Source organism: Peromyscus maniculatus, chromosome 2 (assembly GCF_049852395.1).
Source record: "Peromyscus maniculatus bairdii isolate BWxNUB_F1_BW_parent chromosome 2, HU_Pman_BW_mat_3.1, whole genome shotgun sequence".
In the NCBI taxonomy this organism is placed as follows: domain Eukaryota; kingdom Metazoa; phylum Chordata; class Mammalia; order Rodentia; family Cricetidae; genus Peromyscus; species Peromyscus maniculatus.
In genome coordinates, this window is record NC_134853.1 from 165,534,687 (window position 1) to 165,548,498 (window position 13,812).

The 13,812-nt window shown below is 48.7% G+C and overlaps 1 protein-coding gene across 4 annotated transcripts; it reads left to right on the forward strand.

The window, feature by feature from the left end:
• Window positions 1-392: 392 nt before the first annotated feature.
• Masp2 (MBL associated serine protease 2) lies at window positions 393-13,806 on the forward strand. Of its 4 annotated transcripts, XM_006975236.4 has the most exons (11): window positions 393-511; window positions 589-817; window positions 913-1,090; window positions 1,688-1,819; window positions 3,483-3,679; window positions 3,992-4,139; window positions 5,769-5,887; window positions 8,932-9,010; window positions 10,902-11,033; window positions 11,493-11,567; window positions 12,655-13,806. In XM_006975236.4, the coding sequence occupies exons 1-11, from the start codon at window positions 507-509 to the stop codon at window positions 13,413-13,415; spliced, it is 2,055 nt and encodes a 684-aa protein (XP_006975298.2). In that variant the 5' UTR covers window positions 393-506; the 3' UTR covers window positions 13,416-13,806. The 4 variants fall into 4 exon arrangements, with proteins under 4 accessions (XP_006975298.2, XP_006975299.1, XP_076421768.1 ...); XM_076565653.1 differs by lacking the exon at window positions 393-511 and having other exon boundaries at window positions 518-817; XM_006975237.4 differs by lacking the exons at window positions 3,483-3,679; window positions 3,992-4,139; window positions 5,769-5,887; ... (2 more) ...; window positions 11,493-11,567; window positions 12,655-13,806 and adding an exon at window positions 2,153-2,312.
• The last annotated feature ends 6 nt before the right edge of the window (window positions 13,807-13,812 follow it).

A 13,812-nucleotide genomic window follows, 5' to 3' on the forward strand; every position in this document is an offset into this window, starting at 1 on the left:
TTCCAGACTAGCACCAGGATCAGGAGCCCCAGCTTCCTGACTCTGCTTTGGGCTCAGCAGTCACCAGCAAGACACTCCATCCCCTGCCACCCACCATTCATGTTCCCAATTGTAGTGCGTCTTGTCTTGTGTCCCGTGTTCCCTCTCCTCTTGGGTTCATGTGGTTTTTCAAATCGTGTTGTCTGCCTCTCCCTGAGTTAGGGGGGCGTCTAGACAGTCACTTTGTCATGGAGATTCTAACCCACCAGACCTTCCTGGGCTCACCAGGTAGGGCACTGAAGGTGGGTGAGGGGAGAGTTGAGGATTGCTACCAGGCTGTGGCCAAGTCAAGCTTCTGGCTCCCAAAGTCACCAACCCTTCCTGTCTGGAAGTGAGGCTGGCAGGAGCCATGGGTGGATTCCCGGAATCTCTGGGTCTGGTAGGCTGGGGGCAGGGCCAGGTGCTGGACAAACAGATCAAAGGTGAGTGAAGCTGGGCCTGCAGAGCTGGACGGCAGGCACATCATCATGAGGTGGGTGAGCAAGCCATGGCCTCTGGGGGAGCAAGAGGGATTAGGCCTGGGCCCTCACATCCCTCCCCTGCCCACAGGCTGCTAATCTCGCTGGGCCTGCTGTGGAGCTTGGTGAGTACACTTTGGGCCTCAAAGTGGCCTGAGCCTGTATTCGGCCGCCTGGTGTCCCCTGGCTTCCCAGGGAAGTATGCCGACAATCAGAACCGGTCCTGGAAGCTGGCTGCACCTCCCGGCTACCGTCTGCGCCTCTATTTCACCCACTTCAACCTGGAGCTCTCTTACCGCTGCGAGTATGACTTTGTTAAGGTACCTGGCAGGGGCATGGCTGGGGCCCTCTGATGGGGTATGGCCAAGTCTGACCAGAAGTCTGGGTCTAACCTTTCCTCCCTCTGACCCCACAGTTGAGCTCAGGGACCAAGGTGCTAGCCACACTGTGTGGGCAAGAGAGTACAGACACTGAGCAGGCACCTGGCAATGACACCTTCTACTCACTGGGTCCTAACCTGGAGGTCACCTTCCACTCAGACTACTCCAATGAGAAGCCATTCACAGGATTTGAGGCCTTCTATGCGGCAGAGGGTGAGCTGGGGTGGGCCCGGGCTGACCAGCTGCAGCTGGGGTGACTTGTCTTAGCCTCATCCCCATCTTTGGGTCTCTCCTCTCCACCTCTCCTGGGGCTCTGGATTCAGGTCAAACCTGAAGGAAAGGTGAGTCCTGCCATGGCCTGATGCCATCCACCATGAGAATGCAGTGGCACAGAACTGGGTATCTGCTAAGGACGTACTGATGCTGCAAAGCACGGATGATCAGGTTACAAAGAGCTTACACAGGCCTCAGATGTGACTTCACACTTGACTGCACACTCTGGTCCCTGAAGGGACTTATCTGTGTGACCTCAGGCGAGTGGTACAACCTCTCTGTGCTCAGAAAGCTGCTGTATGGGGTCCATGGAACCTCATCTACCCTGTTTGCTCCTGGGTTGATGGTGGCTGTTCCCTCTGCTGCCTGGGCAGCTTTGAGCAGGACTCAACCTGTCACTGGTTCAGCAAGGATGCTATTTGCATCTGTGCCTCAGGCCTGTGGGTTGCCAAGCAGCAGGCCTCCTCTCAAGTGGGCCACCAAGGCCTGAGCTCTAGTTGTCTCTTCCCTCCTGCCTGCGTGGCCCCTCCTCCCCAGATGTGGATGAATGCCGAGTGTCCCCGGAAGAAGAAGTCCCTTGTGACCATTATTGCCACAACTACCTGGGCGGCTACTACTGCTCCTGCAGGGTGGGCTACGTTCTCCACCAGAACAAACACACCTGCTCAGGTGAGGGGTGGGGTACCCCATCTGCGCGCTTGCTCTAGCTCCCTAGGCAGAAACGTTCTGCTCAGAGGCTGGGCTCTTCTGTTCCCTCCCACTCTATATTAGCAAACCTGACTCCTCCCTCCTCCTGGGTGGTTCCTAGGTAGGCTTGGCATCTCTGGCTAAGCCGGGCACACCTTGAGCTTCCCGTCAGGGTAGGGGGGGGGGGCAGTGCGGGCAGGCTCAAAGCCACTGGTCCAGACCCCAGCCCCTGAATGCTTTGGCCTCCTCTACCCTGTTTCTTGACCCTGGCCCCACTCTTCCTCAGTCTTGCTGATGCCCCCATCTCTCTTCCAGAGCAGAACCTCTAACCTCTCTCAGCTCCAGCCTGCCCACCCCAATGGGTCAGATGTCAGTGCATGGCCACATGCTGCAGCTCTGTGTCAGGACGGAATGGCTGCCAGCTACAGCAACCATCCACTGTACCCATAACAATAATAAACCTGCCTCCATTCCACTGTGGCTGTGTGTCTCTTGGGGGGAGTGGAGGAGAGCTGGAGGGCAGTAGAGCAACCTGGGTCTCTATCTTATCCTCCTTGTCTCACAGCCTGGTGGTGGGAACCCCTCCAGGGCCATAGGCACTTGCGAAGGGCTTGCTTTAAGCCCCTTATGTTGTAGATGGGACACTGGATGGACAGGGATTAGCCTGAGCTCACGGAGGGAGACCCTCCTCCCTCTGCTGCTTCCCTTGAGGCTGATCTCTGGACATCTTTAGCCAGTTCTTGTTTATAGGGCCATGCAGGTTTTTGTTTCCTGACTTGGAGCTTGATTCAGAACAGAGAGGTGTTACCAAGTGATCAGGCTAATTACCCTGCATCCAGGATAGTTACCCTGCAACCTCTGTACAGTAGGGAGCAACCTCATGGAAGGAGGCAGTATGTGAAGTCTTCACTTCCTACAAGCGGCCCTACCAGTCTGCTCTGACCCTGTATAAGCAGGCAGGAAGGGGTGGGGAGGAGAGGCAGAACCTCCCTAAGAGATGGAGCCTGATCACCTTCAGGGCAGCTTAGCAGCCTGAGACAAGAGGGCAGACTGTGCACACTGGTGACATAGACTTCCCTCAACTGTCCCCAGGGCCACTTCTGACAACAGGGAAGGCCTGGGAAAAGCCTTCCCAGCCTGTTCCCTGGGATCAAGGGCTCTGGGCTGGTCCCTGCCAGACATGGTGGGAGCCCCCTTGTGGACTCACTTGGGAACTGCTGAGCTGGGCACTGGAGTGATTGGAGAGTTTGCCCTGAGTTCAAGGGACTGCCTCCTTTCTCTCCCTGAATTCCTAAGGACCTGGGGAGGTGGCCTGCCCCTCCTTCCAGGGCCCACTTCCCTCTGGCCAAGCCTCCCTTCCTGTGTTCTCACCTTTTCAACTGTGACTCCGACCCTGGGGTAGGAGTCTGGGCCCTGGCAAACCATACCCTGCTTCAACTAAAGCCTGAGGGCAACAGAGTCACCCTCTAACCGTCCTTTGGCATTGTTTAGGGTGGGAGTTTGGGTCCTCTCTTGCCTGCCTCTGCGGTTTGTCAAGTGCAGGGTCTTGACCAAACCCTGGACTTAGCTGTCCCCCAGGTGTCCCCCATGCTCAAGAGCTGTCCCCCACGAGCAGTCATGCCATCTTGTCCTCTCTCCTTCCCAGCCCTGTGTTCAGGCCAGGTGTTCACTGGGAGGTCTGGGGAGCTCAGTAGCCCCGAATACCCACAGCCGTACCCCAAACTCTCCAGCTGCACCTACCACATCCGCCTGGAGGAGGGCTTCAGTGTCATCCTGGACTTCGTGGAGTCTTTCGATGTGGAGATGCATCCTGAGGTCCAGTGCCCCTATGACTCCCTCAAGGTCTGTCTCTTCCCCCTGAACAGCCTCTCCTTCCTTCCTTCTTTCCTTCCTTCCTTCCTTCCTTCCTTCCTTCCTTCCTTCCTTCCTTCCTTCCTTCCTTCCTTCCTTTCCACACCGCCCGCTATGGTCTGTCCTCCAGTGAATCCCGTTCAGCCTTTCTGTGGGGGTCTAAGCCAGGTTGTCACTTCAGCATGGACAGGGTACCCACCTTTTGTCCCCAGCCTGCCCCAGCCAGTTTCAGTTGGTACACTTCCCTCTAACATAGGCCAGACCCTGCCGCAGGTCCTGGAGGTTCAGAGTCTCTTTGTTCAGATTCAAACAGAGAAGGTGGAATATGGCCCATTCTGTGGGAAGGCGTTGCCCCACCGGATTGAAACCAACAGCAACAGTGTGACCATCACATTTGCTACTGATGAGTCCGGGGCCCACACAGGCTGGAAGATCCGCTACACCAGCACAGGTGAGCATGCTCTCGGGTCCTGGAGACAAAGAAAACTGCCCCTTCTGCAGCATCAAGAAACCATAGCACTGGACTCTTCCCTGGTCAGGCCAAGGAAGGGAGCGCAGATGGAGTGGGGTGGTCTGTCAAGTGACGTCCATGGCGGGGATGGCAGGGATGGGGTGGAACAGTCTTCCCTTATTCCTTCTCTCCCTTACCCAGGCAGCCATTTACCTGGGCACCCCCTCTGTCCTCAGTCCTGGTGTTTGAGATAGGGTCTAACTCTGCGGGTCAGATGGCCCCAAACTTGGATCCTCTTGCCTCAGCCCTGAGTGCTGGGATTCCAGGTCCATGTTTCCCTCTATTTTATTCCCTCACCACCCACCTACCCACACGATCTATCCATCCATTCACCCATCCACCCACTCACCTCTCCTCTTCCCCAGCCATCTTTACTTCCTGTAGATATGTGGGATGGGTGAATATGGAGCTCAGTGACTGAGCGCCTGCCTGCTGGGCCCTGTGCTCAGTCCTCAGCATTACTCTTAAAAGAGAGATGCAGGCAGAGGCAGGCGGATCTCTGTGAGTTCGAGGCCAGCCTGGGCTACCAAGTGAGCTCCAGGAAAGGCGCAAAGCTACACAGAGAAACCCTGTCTCGAAAAAAACCAAAAAAAAAAAAAAAAAAAAAAAAAAAAAAAGAGAGATGTATGCCAAGGATGCGAAATGCAGAAGCCAGACCCCAACAGTCTCTGCCCTCAGTTCAGTGGGGGGAAATGTTAAGTCCCTGTGGCACAGCCTTTGAGGCAAACACTGTCTAGTGAGACTCCAGGGAGGGCCACACCAAACACTGTCCCTTACCCTCAGTCCTAGAAGTTACTCTTGACTTCAAACCACACGTGTCGTCTTCCTGGCATAGAGAGCTCATTCTGTACTTCTGATTTTCTTCTTCTTGGGGGTGTGTGTGTGTTTCAAGACAGGGTTTCTCTGTGTAACTAACAGCACTGGTTGTCCTGGAACTCACTTTGTAGTTTGAGGCTGGCCTCGAACTCAGAGATCCACCTGCCTTTGCCTCCCTAGTGCTGGGACTAAAGGCGTGAGCCACCACCACATCTGGCAGTTTTCTTTCTTAAGAAAAAAAAAAAAAGCCGGGGGGTGGTGGCGCACGCCTTTAATCCCAGCACTCGGGAGGCAGAGCCAGGCGGATCTCTGTGAGTTCAAGGCCAGCCTGGGCTACCAAGTGAGTTCCAGGAAAGGCGCAAAGCTACACAGAGAAACCCTGTCTCGAAGAAAAAAAAAAAAAAAAAGAATTGGCTGTATGCCACTGGTGTGCAGATGCCCCTGGAGGACAGAAAGGTCAGACCCCTTGGAGCTGGGGTTACACATGGTTGTGAGCCCCCTGATGTGGGACCCAAACTGGAGTCCTCTGGAAAGCAGTGCTCTTAACTGCGGCACCATCTTTCCAGCCTCGTAGCTGAGTCACAGACAAAGAAACAAGTGAGTGTGTGGAGGTGACGACTCAGCTTAATTTTGCCTTTGGTGTTAAATGTTAAGACCACCACTGTTAACACTTGGGGCAGGCTCTGCCTCTTAGTTCATTTATAACCAAGAACGCAGATTGCTAAATTCAGACCTGTCTGTTCCTCTGCACAGCACAGCCCTGCCCTGATCCAACGGTGCCACCTAATGGCTACATTTCACCCGTGCAAGCCAAGTACATCCTGAAGGACAGTTTTTCTGTCATCTGCAAGACTGGCTTTGAGCTTCTACAAGTGAGTCACTAAAAAACTGAGTGCCTATGATCAAGACGGTTTTTAATTTGGAGATGAAAACGGGAAGTGCTTATGCAGAAAAAAATCCAAGTAATAATAAGTCTGCAGCAAACAAAGAGGGATGGCATGGACAGTCTTTGTGGGGGGTGGGAGTGGTGGGGGTGGGGGAGGCCTCTGGTGGCGGTGGTGGCGGTGGTGGTGAAGGTGAATCCTGCCTTTCATTTTTGTTTTGAGGCAGTTTTGCTATGTAGTCCAAGCTGGCCTGGAACTATGTAGTTCAGGCTGGTCTCAAGTTCAAAATCCTCTGCCTCAGCCCCCCCAAGTGTTGGGATGACTAGTATATGCCACCATAAACAGTTTTGCCTTTTAAAAATTGTCACTTTGTTTTTCTAAAAGTTTTCAATGCTTATTTTAAGTGCATTGGTATTTTGCCTGCATATAAGTCAGTGTGAGTGTCAGGTCCCCTGAACTGGAATTACAGTTGTGAGCTGCCATGTATGTGGGCGTTGGGAATTGAACTTGGGCACTATGAAGAGTAGCTGTGCCCTTAACGGCTGAGTCATCTCTCCAGCCCTTTTTGTTTTTTGAGGCAGGGTTTCTCTAAGTAGTGCTGGATGTCCTGGAACTCACTTTGTAGACCAGGCTGGCATCCAATCACACAGATCTGCTTGCCTCTGCCTCCTGAGTGCCTGGATTAGCTGTTCATTACACACCCAGTTTTGTTTTGTTGAGGCAGGATTTTTTTGTGTAGTCCTGGCTGTCCTGGAATTCACTTTGTAGACCAGGCAGGCATTGAACTCATAGAGATCCGCCTGCCTCTGCCTCCCTAGTGCTGGCACTGAAGGCCACCACACCTGGTGCTGCAGCTGTAGTTTTTTGAGACAATGGCTCAAGATGTAGCCCAGGCTGGCCATGAGCTCTGACTTCCTGCTTCAGCCTCTCCAGTGCTAGGATTATAGGTGGACATGGTCACACCCGGCTGAAACTTTTTCTTTCGGTACTGAGGATTGAACTCATACACACTAAGTATGCTCTCTATCACTTAGCCTACACGCCCCACACCCATCTGTTGCAGAGGCTCTTCTAGAGAGCTAGTCATTAAAAGAACTTCTGTTCATCTGTACATTGCAGCAGCTCTCTGGAAAGTGGCTGAAACAACAGAAAGGAGTGTGCTCACCTTGCCCCATGAGCTCTGCGTAGCTCCTCTTCAATTAAGACTTCCCTGGCCAGCTGATGCCCTTCCAGGGGAACAGCTCCTGGCTCACAAAGATTAGACAGCCCTGGAAAGAGTACATTCTGCAAAGTTATAAATAGTGCTCACTGTTAAGGGAGAGGGAATATAATTTTAAAAACTGCTTAGCATGTTGCTTCAGGGGCACAGGTAAGAAATTAACTCATCCTCTTTGTGTTCTTCAAAATTGTCATTGAATCCCAGTGGTAAAAAGCAATAACCCTGGAATGACAGCTAGGGATGGAGTCCAGTCTGTGGAGGGCAAAGCGGGGAAAGTCCCATCTTACAAACCTCTTGGTCAGGCTCTTTTCCACTTTTGACTGCAAGACCATAAACTTGTTCAGTTGTTTTGAAACCGCTTCATGTAGCCCAGGCTGGCCTTGAACTTGCTATATAGTTGAGGATAAGCTTGTCCCAGTTCTCTTGCTTCTACTTCCCCAGGGCATGTTCCATCATGCCCAGTTTATGTGGTGCTTTAGATCAAACCCAGGACTTTTTAGATGTCAGTAAAGCATTCTATACATCCTGTTTATCATTTAAATGAAAAAAAAATGTGTATCTTTTGAAACACTACAGCTTTGGCAAATGGCACTCTCTTCCATTAATGCATACTTTCTCTCTCTGGACTATGTAGACCAGGCTGGCCTCAAACTCAGAGATCTGCATGCCTTGGATTTAAAGGTGTGTACCACACTTGGCTTAAATGGTTGACATTATTTCAGGGACTTGTCTTTGTCTGGATTAAAGGTGTGTACCACCACAGTCAGCTTAATGCTTGACTTTAGTAACTATCTCTGCAGTTTTTTGAAAACATTGGCATTTTGGTGGGGGTGGGGATGGGGGTGTAGGTAGAGACAAGAGTTTCTCTGTGTAGCCATGACTGTCCTGGAACTTGATTTGTAGACCAGGCTGGCCTTGGACTCAGAGATCCATCTGTCTCAGCCTCCCTGAGTGTTGGGATCACTGGCACTGCCACCATGCCAGACTCCTTTTGGCACTTTTGAGAAAAAGAACATTTATTTGTATGTGGCTGCACACAGCATGCGTGGAGGGCAGAGGACCAGCTTCCCGGTGTCAGTTCTTTTTCCCATGTCGGTTCCAGATCTCAAATTCAGGTTGGCAGGCTTGGCAGCCAATTACCTACCTGATCTGCTGAGCATCTCACTGGCCCCATCTGGCACTTGGTAGAAAGAAATGGTGGAAAGGCTGGAGAGATGACTAAGCAGAGGACTGGATTCAGTTCCCAGGGCCACCATGGCAACTCACAACCACCCTAACTCGTTTCAAGGGGTCCAAGGCTGCCTTCTGCTGACCTCTTCGTACACTAGGAACACAGGTGGTACACACATGCATGCAGGCAAAACACTCAAACCCATGAAACAAACCGAATAAATAGTGTGAGATTGTGCACACCTTTAATCCCAGCACTCAGGAGGCAGAAGCAGTTGGACGTTGTGAGCTCAAAAGATAGCCTGGTACACAGAGTTCCAGGACAGCAGGACTTCATAAAAATAAATAAATGGAGGGGCTGGGGCCTAACCCCCAACCTCAGAGGAAGAAAACAAGTAAGAGACAGCAACAAGAACTTTGAGCCAGATGGGTTCTAAGATGCACTGGAAAGTGGTATATGGTAAGAATCGCAGTTATTAGCGTACAGGTGACGTAAGCCAGCAGTGCTGTTGGCAGTAAATGTGCACATGGAACAAGGCAGCGGGGCCACAGCTGCTGCCCTCACTTGGGAGCACTGGGAAGCTCTGGTATGGGGAGTGACCTGATGTTAACAGGGAGCTCATTCTCTGATTTTCCTCTTCAGGGTCCTGTGCCCCTAAGATCGTTCACTGCTGTCTGCCAGAAAGACGGATCCTGGGACCGGCCAATACCAGAGTGCAGCAGTATGGTCATACGGTGACAACCCTTCCCTTCTGCCACCTGTCCCATTTCCGTGTTGTCCCTTCATGTGTACACACATGAAGGTCACTGTAGAGTTAGAGCAGTGGTTCTCAACCTCCCTAAGCGCTGCGGCCCTTTAATATAGTTCCTCATGTTGTGGGGACCCCCAACCATAAATTTTCATTGCTATGTCATAACTGTAATTTTGCTACTGCTATGAATCATATCTATTTTCCAATGGTCTTAGGCAACCCCAAAGGAATTGCAACCCATAGGTTGAGAACCATTGGGTTAGAGGATGTCTGCCTCTTCCACCATCCTACCTGCCCCCCCCCCCCAGGATTTCTCTTCTCTCTATAGCTTTGCGCCTATCCTGGAACTCACTCTGTAGCCCAGGCTAGCCTCGAACTGAGAGATCTGCTTGGCTCTGCCTCACAAGTGCTAGGATTAAAGGCATACACCATCCATCACCTGGCCCGGAATCTTAATTAGGAAGCACAGTGCTATGGTTGGTTTACCTGGGTGCTGGGAATCTGAACTCAAGTACTTATGCTTGTGCAGAAAGCACTTTCCTATTCTGAGCAATCTCCCCAGTCCACCCATTATTGCTTTGTGGCTTCTCTAGTCATTACCATACCCACCCTACCCCCGCCAAATGAATCATTTATTAGGGTGTGAATTCCAGATTCACTTCTACTCAAGTCTCTGTGCCAGGAGTAGAAGTGCTGGGGAGAGGCACTGAAATCATTCCTAAGTGTAAAACACTGCTCTTGCAGACAGAAGAAATGTAGGAAACTTAATCCCTATCACCCTACAGAAAAGTGTGATGCTACTGTGTAGGCCTCTCTCCAGTTCTACCCCACCCTAAGCCATGGGCATACATGTGCACACTTGGCACACACGTACATGGATAATGGCACACATTAGCATTTTGAAAACTAAGAAATTTCTCAAGAATCACATGCTTAGTACTCTTTCAACTATGACAGTATACATATTTGAAAACTAAACTTCTCCCCAATTAGATTCACCAATTCTTTCAGTCTCAATGTTGAGCAGGGTTGACAGTGTGGGCAAATGGTGGTCTGGGTCTGATCCTGTCACTTGCTGTGCAGGTGTAGACACATCTGGTGTTATTTCACCTGTGGCATGGCAGAGCAGCCACAACAGAAATTTGAGCTGAGGCTGGAGAAGATGGCTCAGCAGTTGAGCACTGTTTGCTCTTCCTGAGGACCCTGGTTCAATTCCCAGCACCCACATGGCAGCTCACACCTGTCTGTAACTCCAGTTCCAGGTCTTTTAATACCCTCACATATATGTACATGCAGGCAAAACACCAATGAATATAAAAATAAATTAAAAATCCCGGCAGAGGACAGAGCAAGTTCTAGGACAGCCGGGGCTATGTAGAGACACTGTCTCAAAAGCCAAAAAATAAAACAAAAAACCAAAACCTGAAACAATCAACACCCCTCAGGGTTTCTTCTACAAAGCTCAAGCTGTGAACAGGAAAATAGAGACAAGTCCCTTAATCCACTGGTTTATGTCACACAAGAACATGGTCTTTTCTTCCATGTTATCCTGCAGACCATCTCTTTTGTGAGAGCTATGCAACTCCAAGTGTTTCTGAATTCCCTGCACTGGAGAGGCCACCCACTCCTTTCCAGGGAAGTCCCTTCAGTGAAGAGCCACAAAGTTGAAGCTATTCTTGCTACTTTTAGAAGTGGCATTAGTGCCACGTACCATGTAGAGAATGAGGCCAGCACAAGGCCCACCTGGCTCTCCACTTACTGGTCCTGGAGAAGACACTGGGGGCTTCACCTGTGTCACTCAGGTACCCCACCAGGCTACAACCTCCACCCCAGAGTACAGCTTCTCCCATTTCTTTACTAGTTGTTGACTGTGGCCCTCCTGATGACCTACCCAATGGCCACATAGAATACATCACAGGCCCCCAAGTGACCACCTACAAAGCTGTCATTCAGTACAGCTGTGAAGAGATTTTCTACACCATGAGCAGCGATGGTAAGTACTTTCTTCAAGGAAGGGTGGGTGGTACTTGGAACTTGAACCAGACTTTTTGGCTAAGGAAGACAAAGGATTAAAAGGCCTTCCTCCCTTGTCGTTAGTGAAATATTTTACAGTTAAAGTGACTTTAATGTCAATTTGCAAGAATCTGAAAACAGATCTTATCTAGTAAATGACTACTACAAACACACAATATATTCCAAATGGTTTAATTTAACAAGTCAAAACCTTATCATTAAGCACTTGAGATCTTGATACATATTCAAGTTACACATCTAAAAGGTTTCCACTTTGCAAGCAAACATGGTAATGCAGACACCTATTTATGAAATCATGTAAAATGGTTATCACACACCTCTCCCCACCACAGATGCTCAAGAATCAACATTTTTCAAAGGATTATTCAAGCAAATGACAAGCACAGTTAAACATTTTTGCTTTTCCAACAATTTGCAGGTAAATATGTGTGTGAGGCTGATGGATTCTGGACGAGCTCCAAAGGAGAAAAATTCCTCCCGGTTTGCGAGCCTGGTAATGGATACATTTATAAGACTCATAGCTGACAGAGTAGATGGAGGACAAGGGTAGGCAGACATGGAAGCTCAGCATCTGGCTTGGCTTGGGCTAATGTAACTCCTAAGTGTGTTCTCATCACCCCTTTGCATACGGAGGCTGCTAGGTGCTAGCTGCACTTATTTGATTATTTTTGACCTTTATGACTAGGCAAGCATAAAAAAATTAAATGATTTCTTAAATTATCTCAAGCCATTTATACATATATAAACACAAATTCTTGTTGAGTTACTTTTCTTCTCTGTAAAAGTGCTATTAAAACCCAAAGCTAATAACTTCATTATTTCCCTAAGCAACTGTTTTCAATGACATCTAGGTTTTTAAACATTAATGCAATTTGCCTTTTAATAGTATTTAATTTTTTTAAACCAGAATTGGCTCCAACAATAATAGTTGAATGCTTTAAAAAAAAATTTTAAGGTAATAATACACTCATTACCCCTGAGTTAGCTGGCTTAAATTAGTTTTCTAACCCTGTATTTGGCTGACATGCTACTTCTAAGTTTTAATCAAAGTGCAAGGCCACAATAAAAAACATATGCTGCATTCCTAAGTAATTAGCTTGCAATAGACACTTTAAACTTAATGTTTGGATGACTCAACCAGACCAAAAATACAAATTTTAGAACCAGAAGCATCTCTGCAACATTTGTAATTTTTAGATTTTTACATTCAAAGGCAACAGTAATTTTGTAAGTTATAACCTTAACTCCTGCCTTCCCAGAATTCCCAGTGAATGCAGCAGCAAAACAAGAGTCCTGACCTTTTGCCTCTATGTAGTGTTCATGTCTTTGTGCACACAATTACTGTCTACACTGTCTACAGCTTCCCTCAAACTTAGTTTTCTTTTAGCAAAACCAAAGAATCTGTGAAATCTTACTGATCTTGAGAACAAGCTAAGCAACTATAAAAAAGGACTTATCAAGTCTTTACACTATTTAGAACAACCTCACTTGCCTAAACAGAGAGGATGCCTGCCTGTCAGCTCATGGGATAAAACTGTTGGTTGACACGAACTGTAGCCTTGTTTCTGCTCTTTCCTCAGTTTGTGGGCTGTCTACACTCACTACAAGAGGCCGCATATTTGGAGGGCAGTTGGCAAAGCCTGGTGACTTTCCTTGGCAAGTCTTACTACTGGGCGAAACTATAGCAGCAGGTGCTCTTTTACATGACAACTGGGTCCTAACAGCTGCTCATGCTGTGTATGGAGTAACAGAGGCAGCATCCTCCCTGGACATTCGCATGGGTATCCTCAAAAGGCTCTCACCTAATTACACCCAAGCCTGGCCTGAGGCTGTCTTTATACACGAAGGTTATAATCACGGTGCTGGTTTTGACAATGATATAGCACTGATTAAACTCAAGAACAAAGTCACAATCAATAGGAGCATCATGCCCATTTGTCTGCCAAGAAAAGCAGCTGTACCCTTTATGATGACAAAGGACACTGGAACTGTGGCTGGCTGGGGGTTAACCCAAAAGGGGTTTCTTGCTAGAAACCTGATGTTTGTGGACATACCAATTGTTGACCATCAAAAATGTACTTCTGCCTATGAAAAGATCTACCCAGGAGAAAGAGTAACTGGAAACATGCTCTGTGCTGGCTTTGAAACTGGTGGCAAGGACAGCTGCAGAGGTGACAGTGGAGGGGCATTAGTGTTTCTAGATAATGAAACACAGCAATGGTTTGTGGGAGGAATAGTTTCCTGGGGTTCCATTAATTGTGGGAAGGCAGAACACTATGGTGTCTACACAAAAGTCATAAACTATATTACCTGGATAGAGAACATAATGAGTAATTTTTAACTCGCATGCCTCCAATTAGTAAATTATTTCTCATTTTTACAAGTACCCGGAAAAGCTCTTAGCAGTAAGAGCACCCAAGAAGCATCGATGGCCCACCCCAAACCAGATCAAACTTATAGGCACTCAACTTTGTTGAGTCTAGGTGTTCGATACAATAGCATTATCTTTGCCAACCCCAGACACAAACTCACTATGTCAAGTTGTATTGATTTTCTACAATCTACTTAATATTTCATACTCGCTGTTGATTTTTCTAGTATGTTAAGACCTCTCAAAGGTCTTAATGTCTTAATGACCTCTCAAAGTGCAGAATATCTGATCACTTCTCTTTTCAAAGGTAAACTGAAAGCTGGTATGCTATTTCCCTATTAAAATCAGTACCATAAAACAATGTGGT

What these genes read in the sequence shown, in the direction of transcription:
- Masp2 (XM_076565653.1), top strand. Translation starts at nt 527, where the DNA reads ATGGCCTCTGGGGGAGCAAGAGGGATTAGGCCTGGGCCCTCACATCCC. An exon ending in GGCCTTCTATGCGGCAGAGG is followed by an intron (nt 1,091 to 1,687) that starts GTGAGCTGGGGT and finishes CCTCCTCCCCAG; the next exon opens with ATGTGGATGAATGCCGAGTG. An exon ending in CTACACCATGAGCAGCGATG is followed by an intron (nt 11,034 to 11,492) that starts GTAAGTACTTTC and finishes AACAATTTGCAG; the next exon opens with GTAAATATGTGTGTGAGGCT.